This window comes from Amblyraja radiata, chromosome 34 (assembly GCF_010909765.2).
Source record: "Amblyraja radiata isolate CabotCenter1 chromosome 34, sAmbRad1.1.pri, whole genome shotgun sequence".
Lineage (NCBI taxonomy): Eukaryota > Metazoa > Chordata > Chondrichthyes > Rajiformes > Rajidae > Amblyraja > Amblyraja radiata.
The window spans coordinates 14,227,217-14,247,374 of record NC_045989.1 but is presented as its reverse complement, the minus strand read 5'-3'; the positions used below and the strand labels follow the sequence as shown (position 1 = coordinate 14,247,374).

General features: G+C 42.4%; 1 protein-coding gene and 1 long non-coding RNA gene across 4 annotated transcripts; one reads left to right on the top strand and one right to left on the bottom strand.

Annotated features, from left to right (window-relative positions):
* Positions 1-809: 809 nt before the first annotated feature.
* Positions 810-6,359, top strand: LOC116991769. Its single transcript, XR_004416892.1, has 3 exons — positions 810-820; positions 4,912-4,913; positions 6,245-6,359. It is a non-coding gene; the product is annotated as an uncharacterized LOC116991769 (long non-coding RNA).
* Positions 6,360-6,549: 190 nt separating this feature from the next.
* Positions 6,550-19,573, bottom strand: bloc1s6 (biogenesis of lysosomal organelles complex 1 subunit 6). 3 transcript variants are annotated; one of them, XM_033050704.1, is made up of 6 exons: positions 19,513-19,573; positions 19,007-19,099; positions 15,337-15,481; positions 11,174-11,261; positions 9,608-9,694; positions 6,550-7,661 (listed from the first exon to the last, which is right to left on the bottom strand). In XM_033050704.1, exons 2-6 carry the CDS (start codon positions 19,059-19,061, stop codon positions 7,542-7,544), a joined length of 495 nt encoding a protein of 164 aa, XP_032906595.1. In that variant the 5' UTR covers positions 19,062-19,099; positions 19,513-19,573; the 3' UTR covers positions 6,550-7,541. The 3 variants fall into 3 exon arrangements, with proteins under 3 accessions (XP_032906595.1, XP_032906594.1, XP_032906592.1); XM_033050703.1 differs by having other exon boundaries at positions 19,434-19,562; XM_033050701.1 differs by lacking the exon at positions 19,513-19,573 and adding an exon at positions 19,268-19,427.
* Positions 19,574-20,158: the final 585 nt, after the last annotated feature.

Genomic DNA, 20,158 nt, shown 5'->3' with positions numbered 1-20,158 from the left:
CCCCAGCGGTATGAACATTGACTTCTCTAATGTCAGATAGCCCTTGCTTTCTCTCTCCTTCCTCTTCCCTGTTCTCCCACTAGTCTTACTGTCTCCGACTACATTGTTTCCTCCCCCAACATCAGTCTGAAGAAGGGTCTCGACTCAAAACGTCGCACATTCCTTCTCCCCAGAGACGCTGCCTGTCCCACTGAGTTACTCCAGCATTTTGTGTCTACCTTCTTTACTATATGGGATGGGGAAATCTTGGCTAAAATGTTTACAATCTTGTGGAATGCTAAAAAGCATAGCAATAGTTAATGGCAAGTTGACCTTGATCTCAAGATGGCTGAATATGGCAAGGGAGGTTGTAGATATTGAAAACTGCACTACAGATACAATATTTGTCTGAGTGGCTGCATGGATGTGCCTCCAGATGCTCTGGGTTCCTCCCATAATAGTGTGCTGGTTGTTGGTTTAATTGCGTATTTAATCCTCTGCCAGCTTGCATTAGATTTAGCTCTTAGGGCTAAGGGAATCAAGGGATATGGGCAAAAAGCCGGAATGGGGTACTGATTTTGGATGATCAGCCATGATTATATTGAATGGCGCTGCTGGCTCGAAGCGCTGAATGGCCAACTCCTGCACCTATTTTCTATGTTTCTAAGTATGTTTTCCTTATCTTTTCCTTTGGAATCGATTCTAAAGAGAGTGCGAAATCTGGATTCTACACTGATCACAATGAATCCATGTTAAGGTGTTAAAAATGTGCCTCTATTTCAGATATTAGATACCAATATTTCAGAAAGAAATTGGCATCTTGAGAATGCGATGACAGTGTGTAGGTCATTGGGATTTTGAAATAGATATTTTGGGAGTTAGATGGGAATAATTGGGGAACAATAAGCAATGTTTCCAAAAGGTTAAAAGATGCTGCTCAAGATTTTTGACTTTGAGATTTTGAGTTCTTTTGGGAAAGTTTGTTTTGATGTAATCAATGTTTGTCTTTCAAAATATAAATGAGCAGCCAGGACTCCATGTCCTAGAATGCAAGTATGTTGTGCTTAAAGATTAGCATGTCTGTGGTAAAATGAAAATCAGGTTGTGTGGATTACTGTGCCATTTGATTATGTCAGACCCTGTCTTACAACAGCAGAGATTTAATGAACACTGTATTGGGAGATTCTGGAACAGATTTAGGCACAGTTAACTCCATGGATGTCAAAACACTTAACATTGAGAATAAAATTAGAGTAATCAATAATGAAAAATCACATACATTTCTAATATCTCTGGAAGTTATTTATCAGAGGATGGAAATGTCACCAAAACACTACTGTAGATGTCATGTCTTCATGGTTCACATAATGAACTCAGACTATTGGTAGTTCAAGGAACTGCAGATGCTGGTTGAGACAAAAGGACACAACATACTGCAGTAACTTAGTGGGTCAGGCAGCATCTCTGGAGAACATGGAAGAAGGGTCCTGATCTGAAATGTCACCTATCCACGTTCTCCAGTGATGCTGCTTGACCTGCTGAGTTACTCCAGCACTTTGTGTCCTTCAGTCCATTGGTTTATCCAACATCACAAATAAAATGGGGACTTTATCCTTTTACCTCCAAATGTAACGGAGTCTTTGGGGGTGAAGGAGAATGAGTTGGAGGATTTTCTGAACAGATCATCTGAGGTAACTAAAGAATTGAGTGAAATTGTCAAGGATCACAAGGTTTACGATCAAGGTGAGTGATACCGAATGGCTAAGGTAGAGACAGATCTTACAGCTCAACATTGGTGGGATATTTTAAAGGGGTGATCTCCTCAGGTCAATGTTTTGTGAGTTATTCATCCTGCACCTGCATTGGTTGTTTTAACATCCATACTGGTGATATATTTATGTTATTTGCATTGAAGTGTGTATGTCGTGCACCAAGAAATTGAGATTTGGTATACCGTGCAGAGACCTTTGTTACAGTGATCCCTGCAATATAAACATTTTGGGATGAAGAGGGGTATTGTAATAAATGTAGATGTATTTAGCATGCCCACATACATACATGATTTAGTATTGTTTAATGTGTTGCTCACATTCATTGTTAAAACCTTGGTTACTGAGAGTATAGTGCAGTATATATTGAGTAGTGCAGTGTATTGCCTGATCGAGGAATAGTCACTGTAATGAATATGAGAGATGAACTGTGGACTCATTGGAACTGAACTGAACAATGGTACTGAGAGAAGATAAACGTGACCTGTTTGCTGATAATATTTATAGTATGATTAACTTTGTTAGGCAGTGGCCAGACAGACGCCAACATTGCCTAAAGGAATAAACAAACATATTAAGTACACTTGTGGAATGCAAAGTATAATAAAGTGCCTGAAACTTTTGTGTGTGTGCACGTGTGTGTGTGTGTGCACGTGTGTGTGTGTGTGTGCACGTGTGTGTGTGTGCGTACGTGTGTGTGTGCACGTGTTTGTGTGCACGTGTGTGTGTGTGCACGTGTGTGTGTGCGCACGTGTGTGTGTGCGCACGTGTGTGTGTGTGTGCACGTGTGTGTGTGTGGTCAGAAGCTCTCCAAGTCAGAGAACTGGAGCTTCCATCAAGACCACTATGCGCAATCCATAGGATATTTTTGATGACAGGCTATCGGAGATTGTGTAATTTTTGTGACCTCAAGGTAACCAGGGCTTGTGACAATCAGATCAATTAGTTTGCCACTGTTCCTTCGCTAACTGCAGATTGGAAAAGAGACACGAGCCCAAACAAATTGTCTATCAATGAGCTAATTATAAGGATGAGGTTAAATTACCAAAACAATATGCTGGAGGAATTGCAAAAACAAGTCTTGGATCAAATTTGGCACCGGGGAATGAATATTGAAGTTCATCCATGGATTTGCATTATGTTGCATATGCTTGTTGTGCTTCTTTGTATTACACTTATATTATAATGGATTATTTAAATACATTTAAATAACAATTTAAGTTATTCCATTGACAAGATCTGCAGATTGGGGAGCCAATGGTGGAAAAGGTCAAGAACTTCAAATTCGTGGGCGTGCTTATTTCCGAAGATCTTTCCTGGTCCCAGCACACTGATGCAGTCAAAAAGAAGGCACATCAGCGCCTCCTGAGAAGATTACGGAGAGTCTGTATGTTAAGGAGGACTCTCTCGAACTTCTACAGGTACACAATAGAGAGCATACTGACTGGTTGCATCGTGGCTTGGTTCGGTAACTTGAAAGTCCAGGAGCGGAAAAGATTGCAGAAAGTTATGACCGCTGCCCAGTCCATCATCGGCTCTGACCTCCCCACCATCGAAGGGATCTATCGCAGTCGCTGACTCGAAAAGGCTGCCAACATCATCAAAGATCCACACCATCCTGGCCACACATTTATCTCTCCGTTGCCATCGGGAAGAAGGTACAGGAGCTTGAAATCTGGAACATCCAGGTTCAGGAACAGCTACTTCCCCACAGCCATTAAACTCGCCATCAAACAAACTCTGAACAATAACAGCCATTGCACTTTAACCGTTTATTTATTGTGTATATATATGGTCTATGGTATATAGACACACTGAACTTTTATCTCCTGTTCTGCATTATGTTTACATATTCTGTTGTGCTGCAGCAAGCAAGAATTTAATTGTCCTATCTGGGACATATGACAATAAACTCTCTTGACTTGACTTGATTTGTGCTTGGCTGCCAGGCCTCCCAGTGACATGTAGTTAGATGAGAACTGTAGACTGACAACTCCAAGGGGTGGAATGTAACATAGGGGTTAAAACTCTTTTCAACTAAAATTGAGTTGTCTGTTAACAGTCGTCATATCAGGCAAGCAGGCTCGCTTGGGAAGACAAATATATTGCAAGGCTTGGGACCGTGAAGCTGCAAGAACATGCAGTAATTAGATAAGATAATCTTGTTCTTACCAGAGACAAGCAAGATCAGCTCAGTGCCAAATATAATGAACAACGCATGATTTCACTGTTGGGGAGGATAGCTAGTTTTAAAATGTAACTGACCATTGTTTGGAGATTAGGAAAGATGCACAGATGATACAAGTGCATGCTGTGAGAAACCAGAATCCGTAACGGTGCCAGGACCACTGAGTACTATCAGCTGACGCTCATGTCTGGAGTCCATGGTGGCCGTGAGACCTGTTTTATTGGTGTTTTAATAAATGTGTTATTTTAAACTTTATATTCTTTTTCTTCATCGTTGATCCAAATCCTCAAAACTTGCTTACACCATTACACTACGCAGCCCAAAATATTTAACTCAAAATATTTATCCACTCACCAAAGGTAGGTACAGTATGTGTCAACTGCAAAATACACCGCAACTGCATGCCCAGGCATCAATGATGGGCAATTCCACAATCCACTCTACTCCCATCAAGAATCCCATCAAGAATTTCAGGGGAACCAGTACCCGTAGCACACCACCCTGGCTGGGAAATATACTGCCTATCCTTCATTCTGGTTGAGTCTAATTCTTGAATTCCCTCCACTTTCAGTATTGTGGGCACACCTTGGCCAGATGGACTGCAATAATTTAAGATGGAGTCACCTTCTTCAACATAACAATTTGGATGGGCAATAATTGCTGGCCTTGAAAGTGACACCCACAGCCTGAGTAGGGAGTTAAAAACTGCAAGGGGGGGGGGGGGGGGGGGAAGACACCAGGTTGTTACCTTCTAGTCCTTTGTTGGCCATAAACACAGGACAGCTCTGTGGATGTGATGGAATTGTGTTAAAAAGTGTAAAAGACCAAATGAGCAACAGGCCAGGCAACAGTGCACTGATGAATGGCAGATGTTGGAATATTCTGAAGCAAACCATACATGAACATTTAAGGAAGCGCAGAGTGATCAAGGACATCAGTTGGGGGGAGTTTTAATGATTTCAGGGTGTTACACAGTGGTGTCTCTGGATCCTAGGACTGGGATCCTGGCTTCTTATTGGATCTATAAGTGGTTTGAACTTCATATTGTGACAGTGATGAACAAGTTTGGAGATGATGCTACAGAAAATGTGAGAAAGAAATGCTGTCCAGAGTAGTGTGTTTGTGGCGAGAGCAATACAGGTCCTTTGTCCTCTCCATCCCTCCTATCCCCTCCCTGTAACTTGTACACCAGCAAATGTGGATATATGGTGGTTCTGCTGCGGAAACAGTAGCAGAACAGATACTCAAGGCTTAAAACCTAAGCTGCACGTACACGAGATTGGATATAGAAGCAGAAAATTCAGGAAAATTCAGCAGGTCAGCCAGCGTCTGTGGAGAGAGAGACAGTTAATGTCCAAGACCCATCATCAACACTGAGGAAAAAGAGAATACAAGCTAATTTCAAATTGCAGGGAGGGGATAGGAGGGATGGAAAAAACAAATAAAATATATGTGGCCAGGGTTGCTGTGGGTTAGGCTGAGGATGACCTGATTGACAGGTGAATGGAGGTGATCAGAGAGACAGAGCATGAACAAGGAACATCATCAAGTTTGATGTCATTTGCAGTTTTCCTTGTTCAGCCCGATTGTGGCTGGTGAGACCGGCCCTCGAGCCGCACACTCAGGGTTAGTAGGGGAATGGGAGAGTCAAGTCGAGTTTACTGTGTGATATGCACAAGTAGGTTGAGGTACAGGGACAATGAAAATCTTGCTTGCAATAGCATCGCGGGCACAGACTCACACGACACCTACAAAAACACAAATTATGCAGAAATAATACAATCAGTGAAGAGAAAAAGATTGCAAAAACAAGTCATAGTCGTGCAAAAAGTGGCAATAGTATTCTGTTGCCGAGGTAGCATTGGGTTGTACAGGTCGATTCAAGAACCTGATGATTGTATGGAAGTAGCTGTTCCTGAACCTGGTGGTATGGAATTCAGGTGTATAAGTTTATCTCTGGCCTAACTCGTTGAACTCTCCAGAAAGAGCAGTATAGAAATTAGGAGCAAATATTTGTTATGAAGTCTTTTTCAGGCAATGGGAAGCTTGTGGTTGTCTGGGGGTACTGGGTGAATGTGCTCCACACAAAGTGATCACCCAACTTGCATTTGATCTCTTCAATGTAGTGAACACTGAATACGGTATTCTAGATCGGAAGTGCAAGAGAATTGCAGTTTCATCTGTAAAAACTGTTTAGGTTCTTGGATGATGGGAAAGGAAGAGGTGAAAAGGACAAGTCCATGGGAAGGTGCCATAATTCAGGGAGTGATAGGCAGGGACAGAAGAGCAGACCGGGGAATTGTGAAAGTGTGGATTAACTGCAGCTAGGCAGTGGAATGAACAGCCATTTCTGAATAAATCCAAAATCATCAGATCCGATGAGCCTGTGAAGGTTCCATCAATAAAATCAGAAAACACTAGAAATATTGATGCATAATTTATGTTTTTGTGTTTTGTCCGAGTCTATGTACCTGTGATGCTGCTGCAAGCAAGATTTGCATTGTACCTGTACTCACCAGACTTCTCCATTGGACAATAACTTGACCATACCACAGCTGTTTAGGAGAAGTGGCAGAGGGAGAGGAGCCTGCAGTGGAATTAAATATTTACAACTTCTTTAAAACATTTTATTAACAGTGGAAGTAACTTCCCTGTTGTACTAAAATCCAATCAATTGCATTGGATTGTCCAACTGGTTCAGTTGGTTAAAGCTGCCAACAATTGAAACCAAAACTTAAAAATGAAACAAGCTGAGAACATTACAATTTATTAGTTAGGAGACAGACGTGACAATGAGCAGGGAGCATAAAGCAGTGTGAATCGTTTAGTCCAAAGTGAAACCTCTGCATCCGTTTTTTCTGACACTGAAAGGTCACCTTCCTCATATCGACAAGCATCAAATACCTGAGCTCACAAACCTGTGTTATAACTAATCGCCAAGCACATTATTTAAATTTGGAACTGTGCTTCATGATGGGGCAAAATCTCCAAACAAAACCCAGCCCCTTACTCACAAAGTTTAATTACTGCTTTAAATATTTTCATCCAGCTTGGGATTCTGCAAGGCCCAATCAATATCCTGGAAGATGGTGATGGTGATGCAGCAGCCTTGTTCGTCATCTTACAACTTAGAACTAACATAATATAACAAATTTAGTCTGGCTTTCCTCGACTATACGTCCTATTTTGACCGTGACAAGCAATGGTCTACTGCAGAGAGCTCAGTCAGGGAAGTGTTCACAGGATTCCAGTCCTCACAACAAATAACCTGGAAGAATCCCTGAGCAATGTTCTGTTTCAGGGCAATGCTAGCCATGCAATACCAGTACAAGACCTCACTCCTACAGTGGAACCTGAATTTCGAGCCCTGGTTAAAACATTGTAGCATTGTAGCCACAACTGGCAGCTCCGGTGAAAATCTCCTATAAACACATTCTTAAAAAGTGCGTTTCAATTTCCAGTAGTTTGTACTGAGTTAATCACGGCGGATAAACCGAAGGTTAGTATTCATAGCACTCTGCTCCGAACCATCATGGATTGTGATGTCTTCCAATGGCAGAGATTCCATCGTTCATGTTCAATCTTGCAGCTGTGACACTGGCTGCCTAGACAAGCTTGGCAGGTTTGGCAATCAGCTGCCGCTCACGCTCAAGTTCCTTCTCCCGCCGCTGCTCATGTTCCAGCTCATCCTTCCGTCTCTGCTGCTGAAGTTTTAAAGCTCGTTTCTGCAAACAAAGGAGAAACCACGCAAAAGCTGAACCTGATCCATCAAGACCCAGAAGACGATTCCCCATGGACGGGGAGATGGAGCCGACATGAAAAGGCAGAATCAAGCACAGCACAAAGCTCCAAAACACAATTTAAAGGCTGCAGAGACACTCTGCTTGGGCAACACAGAGAAAGAAAGCCAGGCGCAAAATGAAGCCATTCATAAATCCAATAAGAACCGAGAAGGTGCAAAAGTTAATAAAGTGCTGCAAATTGATCAATATAAATGACATAATGGCCAAAGTTCATAATATTTCAGAATACACCTTGAAGAAAGATTCTAACCAACTGAGGGGGAAGCAGCACCTGTGATAACTGGAACTCACCAACTGTGCTCAGTCAGTTACTTCCAAGTATTTGGGAATAGAAAAATTGTAGCAACCAGTGATCTTTTCATTTGATCTTGCATCTGGCCACCAGTTTTGAACCTCCCAAACCTTTCTGCTCCTCCACAGCTTTTAGCTTCTCGTAATTTAAAACTTTCCCAACACTGAGTACCGCACTGGCTGCAGTGGCTCACCACCACCTCTTGAAGTCAGGTAAGGATGGCAATAAAAGCCAGAATTGCCAGCAACAACAACAACATGCAAGAGAGTAAAAAAACAATAAAAGTACCAAATGATGGAAGGAGTGAGCAACAAACTGTACTGTCAATGGAAATAACACAAGTGTGGCGTCAGCTGATACACAGACGACTTATGGTCGAACCCTCGTCAGTAGCTACAAAGGCCGTCATGTGACGTCAGGGGCTAAGGGGAGTGTCCTGCTACAGAAGCATAACTCACCTTGAGATCACCCGGGTCAACAGGTAGCTGAGCTCGAGACAACACCCTCGCTCAGCTACAGCAGCAATGACAATTATGTTAGTGGACCAAACTTACATGTAACACTTAAATAAAGCAACTGTTTATTCACCACGTCTGGTGCTGCTACACAAGGTTTAAAATGTCTCAAATCATTCACCAGGACTCAGTGCATGGAGTTACCATGGATTAGCAAAGGGCTCAGTGAATGCCAAGGACAGGGGCTGCCTGAGAGATTAGCTTCCTCCACAACCTCCAGGTCTAAAACTGGAAAATCACTCATCATTACAAGTGTTCTCCATCAAGACCTGACGCCAAGTTCACCCTGACACTATCAACCTATCAACAGAAAATCTCCCTTCAGAGTTGCTGGGATGCTCAGTGCCAGCAGAATGTGTACAACAGTGAGCTAAAAAAATCTAAGTAATTGACCCAAGACACCTAATGTGGAGGACTCTCAGAACAGACTTTGTCAGCACGCATACAACATGCCAAACAGTGTCCTCGAGCTGAAAATGTCAATCTATGAAAAGTTAAATCCTGCAGATCTCGAAAGTATTATGGTTCCAGCTGCTGGAACCATTCAGCAAGTGAGGCAGCAAGAAAAACAGAATTAATGGTTCAGACGTGACTACAGGTCACAGACGTGCAACGAAGACCATCAATCTAAACCATTAGCTCTGTTTCTCTGCCTTAGCAGTTGTGTTTTCGATGTTTCTGCTCCCATTGCTCCTGCCGCAAGCAAGCAAAGCACTGAGGAATACGAACTGTGTTCGGTTGCTGCAAGCATCACAATGACAACCAACTGAAGTAGGACTGGGGACAAGTAATGGAATGTGGCCATGGTGCCAGTGGAGATTCCATACTCAACCCAGCATCTGGGTTGAAAAACAATCAGCTGGAGTGGAAGCACTCAAATCCTCAGCCCATTCCAGCCCAGGAATGGGAATCACTGCTGGCAACAATTTTGGACAATAAGCTATAGATGATGCAGAGAAAGCAAAGTTATGCAAATTTCTTAGGATTCAGAATGACGCATATAAGGTACAGATTTGTCAGAGATGGCTCAGATACCCCAGTTAGAGTCATGGGGTCCATACCTTTAGTCTTGATGTCTTTTCATGCAACGTGACCATTTCCCTGCGAATGTTCACCAGTTTATCATGGTAACATTTGGCCTCTGTGAACTGCAGGAAAATAGTTTCATTTATTGTTAGGTGTACCGAAGTAGTGAATAGATGACGTAATCACTGAGAAACATATCCATCTAATATTGTTAGCCATAGGCTGAGTTAAGAATGTGTACAAGTTAAAGAAGCCCTCCCACAACCAAGTGGAACTCTGATATGTCTGGAGAGTAGGCAGATGATTAGTGGGATAACATAGAGTGAACAGGTGATCAATGGTCGGCATGGACTCGGTGGGTTGAAGAGCCTGTTTCCATGCTGTATCTTTCTGTGAACAGCAGCCAATGTCTCACCAGTTCACCACATTTCAATATCTATCATAACTGACCTGCTAACTACTGATGCAAGGTAAAACCATTAAAATATATAGGTGGTAACCTATTTTGCAGCAGGTTAATGAGGTAGTGCAGACAGGCTCTGCCTTATTCATTACCAGGAATACAAAAGTAACAACTAGCAGTGAGTTCTCTATTCTTGTCATTCATTAATACCATGGTTATTCTTTACTTTAATATCACTTACCTACACTCTCTCCACAGTTTTCTGGATATTAAGGGAATTCATTGTTATCCTTTTTGAATAAACTCAATGACGTCCTCTGTTGTATTGAATTGCAAAGATTCATCGCCTCCCAAGTGAAGAACTTTCTCCTATCTCAGTCCAATGTGGCCTCTCTGCCGCTCTGAGCTGTGACCCCAATCCTGAACTCTTCTGCTGTAGAAATAGTCCCCCTTGCATCTAGCCTATAGAGTCCTGAAAGATATTTACATTTCAAATAAATCATCTCAGATTCCTCCAAACTCAGAACCGAGTATTCAACTTTTCCTCAAATGACAAACTCGCTTTCCCTGGAACCAGTCTAGTGGACTTTCACCACATTCCCATCATGGCAAATCAATGCCTTTTTGTATTTTCTGTTCAAATGGCATCCAGTCCTTAATTATCAAATGTTACAAGAGTCACATTTCCTTGATCTGATTATATGCCAAGCAACAATCACAGCATTGTTACTAAAATCAGTTGCCCCTCCCCACGGTCATGTAAATCAGTAGCCTGCCTCCTAAAAATCAGCCCCCATCCCACCAAAGAGCTGGCAGCAGCACTTGGAGATGAAAGGCCTTTCCTTTGCTGAGAGAATGCGATTCTGATGCCAGTTGAAACTTTGTGCTGCCTTTTCATCCTTTAATCAGCCTGCATTTATCTATTTATTTTTATTATTATTTATTTAATTCTTTATTTCGAGCGGAATAAAAGAATAAAAAGCAAGTGTGAAACAGCATACAAAAAACAAAAAAAAAACAAAACAAGAATATTTATAAAGTGTCATAAACAATATTTATAAATAAATGAAATCGCACGTGTCTGAAAAGGAGCAGGAAGAAGCCAAAGCTTATTAATTCCCACCCCTTATTTAACTGCTTATAATTATCTTAAACAAATTTAGCAGCTATAATTTAGCAGCATTAAAATTGTACTTACTAGTGCATTAATATCCAGCACCAAATGACACTCGCGGAATTTAGCAATCTGTTGCTCCAGGGTGTCCAATAGTACCACCTGATTCTGTCTAGAACAGATAAAATACAAAGAGTTTTAAAAAGTGACCAAGTTCATCGCTATTCTCAGCTCCATTTCATACAACATGCATCGATTTCCACCGAAAAGCTATGTTCCTCCTAGGATTTTCAGAGAAACAGACTGGAACACTGACACTCAGCAAGACTCAACATCACAGCAAGTCATTCACAATCACCTGCATACGGTCAGACACACTTGCCTTCCCTCCATGTTCCCCCGTGACACATACTCTCGACCCCTAAATTACCCCAGCTATGACCCTCTTGCAGTCTGTTCTAGGCTTAATGAACTGTTAGATTTTCTCTGCAGTGAGTCTGCTTCCCTTTATTCCAATTGCTAATATCAAACATCATACTTTATTTCTAATCTTTTATAGTATTTGCAGGTTTACACCACATCATTACTCAGTCACATCACATCTTTGCAATTCCCTTATTCTTCACTTTAACCTCTCTGATGGATGAGATTGGTGCACCTTTGAGCTGACTATATAAAGTCCCCCGACACTTTCATTATACTTGCAATCTTCCAATTTACATATTTGCCAGAAGAGCATTGGTTCTATGTAGAAATGCTGAAGGTGACAAATTAAACATAATGCAGGCAATGCAAAGCTTGGTAGACAGGGCAGGAAAGCAGAATCCTTTTTAAAAGCTGGGAAACTGTAAACGTGGGTTTAGAGTGCTGGGTGCTGGTGAACATTCAGGTCCAGCAACAGGGAGAGATAAATGATGAACGATCTCTGCCACATGGGAGTGGAGTTCAAAAGTGAGAAGACTTCTAAGATTGTATAGAGTTTTGGGGAGCACCGTGTGGTTTTCATCTCTGCACCCAAGGAAAGATGTACGTATTGTAATCAGAGTCGTGGAGAATCCCTGGATTATTTTCTGTAATACAGAGGCTGTACTATGAAAGACTGGCAAGTTTGGCCAATGGTCAGGGGAGTTAAGAAGGTTAAGAACTGACCTCCGAGTTGCACAAGATTCTGAGAGGGATCTACTTGTATTGGTACAGGTTTATTATTGTTAGGTTTACCATGATACAGCGACAAGCTTTGATTGCATGATATCCCGTTAAATCAAATAATACACGAGTACAATCAAGCCGTACAACAAGTACAACAGGTCGTGCAAAGAGAAAAACACAAGAGTGCAGATTTAGTGATGCAGAATTGTAGCGTTAGTTACAGAGAAAAAAAATCCAACGTCCACAATGAGTTTGGAAGATTGGGACTAAACCCTAGTTCATGAGCAGATCAATCAGTAGTCTGATAACAGCAAGGAAGAAGCTGTTGCCGAATCTGGTGGTATGGGCCATCAAACCTATTTATCTTCCACCTGACGGGAGAAGGGAACAGAGGGAATAACCAGGGTGAAAATGGCTCTCCATTACGTTGGCTCCTTTCCCAAAGCAATACAAGTGTATATGGAGTCCATGGTGGGGAGGCTGGTCTAAGTGATGGACTGGGCTACATCACAATTCTCTGCAATTTCTTATATTTTTTGGCAGAGCTGTTCCCAAGCCAAGCTATGATGCAACTCAATAATATGCTTTCTAGAGTGCATGAGTAGAAGTTGGTACAAATTGTTGGAGACATGACAAACTTCTTTTGTCTCCTGAGGAGGAAATGGCGATGCTGCCATTTTTGGGTCATAGCTTTAATGTGGTTGGTCCAGGGCAAATTGTGGGTGAAATTTACAACTAGGAACTTGAAGCACTCGACCATTTCCACAATGGCACCATTGATGCTGATACTATACCTCACATCCTCAAGGCAATATCTAGCTCCTTCTTATCGATATTCAGGAGAGGTTTCTGCATCATCAAGCTGTGGAGCACCAAAGATTGAGGTCAGGGTAAGACTATTTTGGACTGAGATGAGAGGTTTCTTTATGCAGAGTATCTGTGGTACTTGAGCATGATTGAAACACCAAGAGAAAAAGAGGATGTGGACTCAATGGTTCCCATGAACAAATGGTGCTTCTTGTTAAGCTCCTGTCTGTGTGTAGCTGAGATAAATGCAGAAACTAACAGGGTGAGATCAGCTTTTGCCAAAGGCAGGCAAGAAGGTAAGTTGTGAAGTGGTCATAAGGAGATGGAAAGGGACACAGATAGGTGTTTTACAGCAAAATGTGTATTTGTCCATATTGGCAGGAAGGAAAGCAGAATATGTGCAAGATGCGAGACTGAGTCAGAGGGAGTTGGATGTCCTTGAATATAATTCACAAAAGCTTAGGGTACATATTGATGCTAATCAGGAAGGTTAACAAGATTATTATTTATTTATTTTTATGGCAATTGAACACAAAAGTTAGGGTGTATACTAAACATATAAGACATTGGTGAGATTGTATGTGGTGTACTGTGTATATATTGTCGTCCTTTTTTAAGGAAGGGCACAAATGCATTGTAAGCAGATCAGAAGTTTACTAGATTGATAGCAAGAATCAGCAATTAATCTTAAGAGTAACGGTTGAACTTGCTAGGCTTGTATCTGCTTCAGCTTGGAAGAGTGGTCTTGATTGAAACATACATGACCCTGAGGGATCAACAGGATGGATGTGGAATGTATGTTTCCTTTCGTAAAATAATCTAGAATCAGGTCACAATTTTAAAAGGGGATCAACCATTTAAGACAGAGGCAGCAATATTTTTTTTCCTCAGGTGGGTGATCTTGGGAACCCTCTCCTTCGAAGGATGAGGGAAGGGCAGCGTGGACATCACATTTCCTCATCTTATAAACCATTTTCCAGATATTTGCCCACAAACGTCACCCATCTATCTTTGAACATTTTTAATGTAGCGCTAGACAAACATTTGATTAAAAGTAAGAGAACCATAAATGGACAGAAACATAGAGGTGAAGTTACAGTACGATCAGCTGTGACCTTATTAAATGGTGGAGCAGGCTCTTGCGCCTGGGCCTACTTCTGCATCTAACTTGTATGTTTGTCACTTGCTGAGTGAGGCTCAACCCAATTGATATGGGGATGACATCTTTTGGGGATAGCTCGAGATTCTGAAACGTGGAGGACTATAAAGCCAAAAGGACACTGAAAGCAAAGTCATAGTTTTTCCTTGGTACTTTTATCCATTTGTGGAGCCTGTGTAAATGGCAAATAACATTCCCACTGGAATTATCTGTATGGAAAAAACATCCAATGTAATTTTAATACTGATTTAGGCAAAAATCAATTAGTCATGCAACTTTCCTTTCGTAAAATAATCTAGAATCAGGTCACAATTTTAAAAGGGGATCAACCATTTAAGACAGAGGCAGCAATATTTTTTTTCCTCAGGTGGGTGATCTTGGGAACCCTCTCCTTCGAAGGATGAGGGAAGGGCAGCGTGGACATCACATATTGTCATGCAACTTTATTCAGTTCTCATTATAGTTGATACTGGCAAGGTCAGCATTTATTACTCATCTGCAAAATTGTACAAGTGACAAGCTACTGTCTTGAACCACTGCTGCGCCGTACAGGGAGATTTCTTCCACAGTGCAGTACTCAATGTGCTTTGGTCATTATCTGGTGGTTCTGCTTGTTTAATTCTCCTTTTGTTTTTGCCATAATGGGTTAGTGCAGCAGAACACTTGCCAGGCCAGGTTAGAGTGCACATGGGAAACATGTCAGGGCAGGCCCAAACCCAGAGAGACAGGTTCCCTTCCCTCAACAATACTTGTGAAACGTACATTATTTTAAAATGTCAATTTGTTTGATCGTGATCACAAATAAAGACACTTTAGGTGTGGAGTATTTATTTCAATGAATTTAAATTCCCAGTAACCACAGTAAGAGCTGGCTCAGGACCGGAATCTTAAGCTCTCTGGATCACCGGTCCTGTGATTTAACCACCTTGCTTCTGTTCCCATCTATAATATTGATCTGATCAAACAGAATGAGAACTAATGGCACATAAAAGCTGCAGAAAAGCAGAATATTTCAATTTGTCACCAGATTGCCTCTCAGCTAATTCCTCATAAAAAAGTACACTTGCTAAGTAAATAGCAAAACAATCAATAATTAATCAATACCCGAGCATAAATACTTTCATAGACATACGTCAGTTCCTGCAGGGCATTTTTCAATTGCTTTAGATCGGGGAGGTAGTGAGATATTAATCCTTCTGTCAGCTTTTCCACTGTCTCCTGATTCACACACGATAACTCGCCAGAGCTCTCAAACTCTGTAATGCTTTCGCTGAGACCTGAGACACAGGAAGGAGCAGAGTGGGAAATGATTAGCATCACGCAATCCTCACCCACCTTATAATTCAAGCAACAAGCAAATTTGTCAGCATAAGCCCTTTCGTGTTCAAAATTAAAATCTATTTCTCTTTGGTTAATTATTAAGCGCAGAACAGTGTGTGCATTGCAGCATTTACACTGCTGCCTGGTTACGTAGAGCTGGATTAGGGCACCAATGGCTTGCTTGGTAAATTTACTGAAGACACAGAAGTTGGAAAGCAAATTGCGAGAAGGCAAGGAGCTTATGAAGAGATTAAATAGGGGAAATGCATGGGCAAACATCTGGTAAAAATGTGGGAAAATGTGACATTGTCCAGTTTGGCAGAAAAAATAAAACAAAGTATAAATGGCAAGAGGTTACAGATTTGAGATGTGGAGGGTTTTGGGTGCCCATCCGCCTGTTCCACAGAGGCAAGTATGCTGCACAGCAAGTCATTCAGAAAGTGTGCACCACAGACTCTGGAACAGCTTCTTCCCCTCTGTTATCAAACTTCTGAATGGTCCTTCCATAATCCAGAGTACTGCCCAATACATCTCTACCCCATTGTGTACATTGGATTTTGTCTCTGAAACTGATGCACTGCAATGCTGTGAACTATATTCTGTATTCTATATCTTCCCCTTTGCTCTACCTATTGTACTTGAGTTTGACATGATTATATTTATGTATAGTATTATCTGATCTGATTGGATGGTGTGCAAAACAAAGCTTTTCACTGTACCTTGGTACATGTGAGAATAATAAACCATGATAATAATGTCATAAGAATCTTATTACCTCACATCAGTCTAGATTAAATTCCATCTGCCACTGCTCCACCCAATTTTTCAACTGATTTATGCCCTGCAGTATTCTTAAACAACATCTTCGCAATCTATAATTTCACCAATTGCCACGTGGAGCTTTGCCAAAAGCCTTACTGAAATCCACTACTACTTTCTTCATCAATTTTCATAGTTACCTCTTCAAAGAAAAACTCAGACCTGCAAGTACTAGTTCCTTGAAAGTGGCGTCACAGGTGCTGTAGATAGGATGGCTAAGGCGACTTTTGGAACATTGGCCATTGGTCAGGGTATTGAACATGGAAGTTGTGTTGTTATGTTGCAGTTGTTCATGATGTTGGCAAGACTATACTTGCAGTATTGTGTTCACGTTTGGTCACCCTACTATAGGAAGAATGCTGTTAAGCTGGAAGAGTGCAGAGGAGATTTACAAGAATATTGCCAGGACCTGAGGGCCTGAGTTGTAGGAAGAGGTTGGGCAAGATAGAATTTGGAGTGCATAAGGCTGAGGGGTGACATTGTAGAGGTATATAAAAACATGAATGGAACAGTTTTTTATCCAGAATAGGGGAATTAAAAACCAGGGGACATAGGTTTAAGGTGAGAGGGGAAAGATTTATTTGGAATCTGAAGCACCTTTTTCACAAAAAGGGTAGTGTGTATATGGAATGAGCTGCCAGAGGAGGCAGTTAAGACAGGTACTGTAACAACATTTTGAGAGACATTTAGACAGATACACATAGGAAAGGTGTAGAGATATGGGCCAAACGCCGACAGGTGGGACTAGCTTAGATGGGGCATCTTGGTCGGCATGGACAAGTTGAGCCAAAGGGCCTATTTCCATGCTGTGTGACTCTACGGTACCTGGCCAATGGATTTCCATGCCCAACGATCCGTAGATACCAATCCACTTAAATATTGTCAATGACTCTGCTTCCCTCACTGTCTCCAGCAGTATATTAGATAATAGACAATAGGTGCAGAAGTAGGCCATTTGGCCCTTCAAACCAGCACCGCCATTCAATGTGATCAATCATCCACAATCAGTACCCCGTTCCTGCCTTTTCTCCATATCCCTTAACTCTGCTATCCCGAAGAGCTCTATCTAACTCTCTCTTGAAAGCATCCAGAGAACCAGCCTCGACCGCCCTCTGAGGCTGAGAATTCCACACACTCACAACTCTCTGTGTGAAAAAGTTTTTCCTCATCTCCTTTCTAAATGGGTTACCACTTATTTTTAAACTATGGCCCCTGGTTCTGGACCACTGACATTAAGAACATGCTTCCTGCCTCTAGCATGTCCAAACCCTTAATAATCTTATATGTTTCAATAAGAGACCCACTCATCCTTCTAAACTCCAGAGTGTACAAGCCCAGCCGCTCCAATCTATGAACATATGACAGTCCCGCCATCCCGGGATTTAACCTCGTGAACCTACGCTGCACTCCCTCAATAGCAAGAATATCCTTTCTCAGGTTTGGAGACCAAAATTGCACACAATACTCCAGGTGTGGTCTCACTAGGGCCGTGTACAACTGCAGGTGGACCTCTTTGATCCTATACTCAACTCCTCTTGTTATGAAGCCCAACATGCCATTCACTTTCTTCACTGCCTGCTATACCTGCATGCTTACTTTCAGTGATTGATGAACAAGGACCCCCAGGTCCCACTGTACTTATCCTGTACTTTTCCCAACTTGACACCATATAGATAATAATCTGCCTTCCTGTTTTTGCCACCAAAGTGGATAATCTCATTTATCCACATTAAACTGCATCTGCCATGTATCTGCCCACTCACCCAACCTGTCCAAGTCACCCTGCATCCTCATAGCATCCTCCTCACAGTTCACACTGCCAGCCAGCTTTGGCTCATATATTCCAAGTACTCACCACTCTCTGCGTGAAAAAGTTGCCCCCTGAAAACCAACATCTGGAGTTTGTTGTTTCATCATTCTGGTGAAACTCCTCTGCACACTCCCCAGCACTATCACATCCTTCCTATTATGAGGTGACCATAACTGCCTGCAGTACTCAACCTGACAAATATAAAAGTTGGAGAACAACCTCTCTGCTGTTGTACTCAATGACCCAATTAAAGGCAGCCGATGTCCCATAGGTATTTTTAAACACATTATCTACTTGTGCTACCACCTTTGTGGATCTTTCGCCTAGTCTACTTTTGGACATCCCTTTGTTCCTCAAAACCCTACCATTCATGGAGCATGTCCCAGCCTCATTAGTACTCCCAAAATATATTATCTCACATCTGTCAGGATTAAGTTCCATCTGCCATTTCTCAGACCAGCACGTCGACATGACCCTGTAGTCCCGACTACCCCTCACACAGTCAACATCAAAGATGGTCAACATCAATCTTTGTGTCATTGATGAATTTACTGGTGGTGCTCCTACATCCAACTCACTCACGGACATTACATGCAGCAAGGGTTATCAAGCACCGGTTCCTATGGGACTCCGCTAGTCACAAAACACCCCCACCTTGTCCCCCTCACTGTGGACACGAGTTATCCTCCTGCCGTCTCCCTCACTGTGGACACGAGTTATCCTCCTGCCGTCTCCCGCATTGTGGACACGAGTTATAATGACAATAAAAGATATTATTATTATTATTATCCTCCTGCCACCACCATGGCCGACAAGATGCAGAATTATCCCGCAGAGCACCAGCAAGTCCTACCTGCGGCGGCCTTGGGCCAAGCGGAGGCGCCCTGAACAGAGTCCCCAGGCTCCATGGTTTACCGGCCGCGCCGGGCCTCACACCGGCGGCCTCCTGTTGGTGTAATGGGAAAAGGTCATGGCGGTAACCGATCAGGCCGATCCGTGGCCCACCTCGCCCACTCCCCGGCCCGAACCCCCACACCGTCCACCCCTCGCCCAGCGCCAGCCCGGACCCGCGCCCGTCATCCACCGTATAAATACATATAATCCGTGTAAGTACATATACAAACACAAGCCGCTTGCGCCGCAACAGCTAACAGTATGCAGGAGGAGTCGAGATGTGTTCCGGGAAAGACCGAGGCTGCGCTTCATGCCCTGATTCCGCCTCCAGCGGAACCCGGCTCGCCGAGAGAACTCGCTCCGTCCCACAGGCCCGACCCTCGTACCCTCTCCACCAGAGCCCCAGACATCGGATCTGTCCAATTCTACTCGCGTCCTTTTCTCCGCTACCACTTATTTATTTACTATAGGTTGCTCATTTCTCGCTTTCCATAAATTCCAAGGTGCTTTCCCCGATTCTGCCAGTGAAAATGATGCAAACGCCTCTCCCATTCCCTAATTTATTTTATAATTTCTGAGTGTATCTGCAGAACCCTCGTCGTCTTTCCCAAGTTTCGTTTTACATAGTTACAGAAATGAGTGTAATATGCATAAATAAGGAACTGCAAATGCTGGTTACTAAAAACTGCACCAAGTGCTGGAGTAGCTCAGCGGGTCAAGCAGCATCTCTGGAGAACATGGATAGGTTGGGTGATGTATCAAATGCTTACTTGCAGTGACTGGTGTACAAGGACACCCAGGACTTGTTGCACCTCCCGTTTTCCTAATCTGACACCATTAAAATAATCTTAACTTTTTTTTTGTTCTTGCCACCAAAGTGGATAATCTCACATTTATCCACATTATACTGCATCTGGTTTGCATCTGCCCACTCACCCAACCTATCCAAGTCACCCTGCAGCCTCATAGCACCCTCCTCGCAACTCACACTGCCACCCAGCTTTGTGTCATCCCAAAACGTGGAGATGTGACATTTAATTCCCTCGTCTAAATCGTTAATATATATATATATTTTTTATAAATCATGTTTCTCTGGGTATCTGAATTTTTA

Excerpts from the sequence above, each read along its gene's own strand:
- bloc1s6 (XM_033050704.1), bottom strand. The coding sequence starts at position 19,061 with ATGGAGCCTGGGGACTCTGTTCAGGGCGCCTCCGCTTGGCCCAAGGCC. Across the intron at positions 11,262-15,336 it reads AATGCCCTGCAGGAACTGAC|ACAGAATCAGGTGGTACTAT; the intron begins GTATGTCTATGA and ends TATCTGTTCTAG. Across the intron at positions 9,695-11,173 it reads TGCTGGATATTAATGCACTA|TTCACAGAGGCCAAATGTTA; the intron begins GTAAGTACAATT and ends ATTTTCCTGCAG.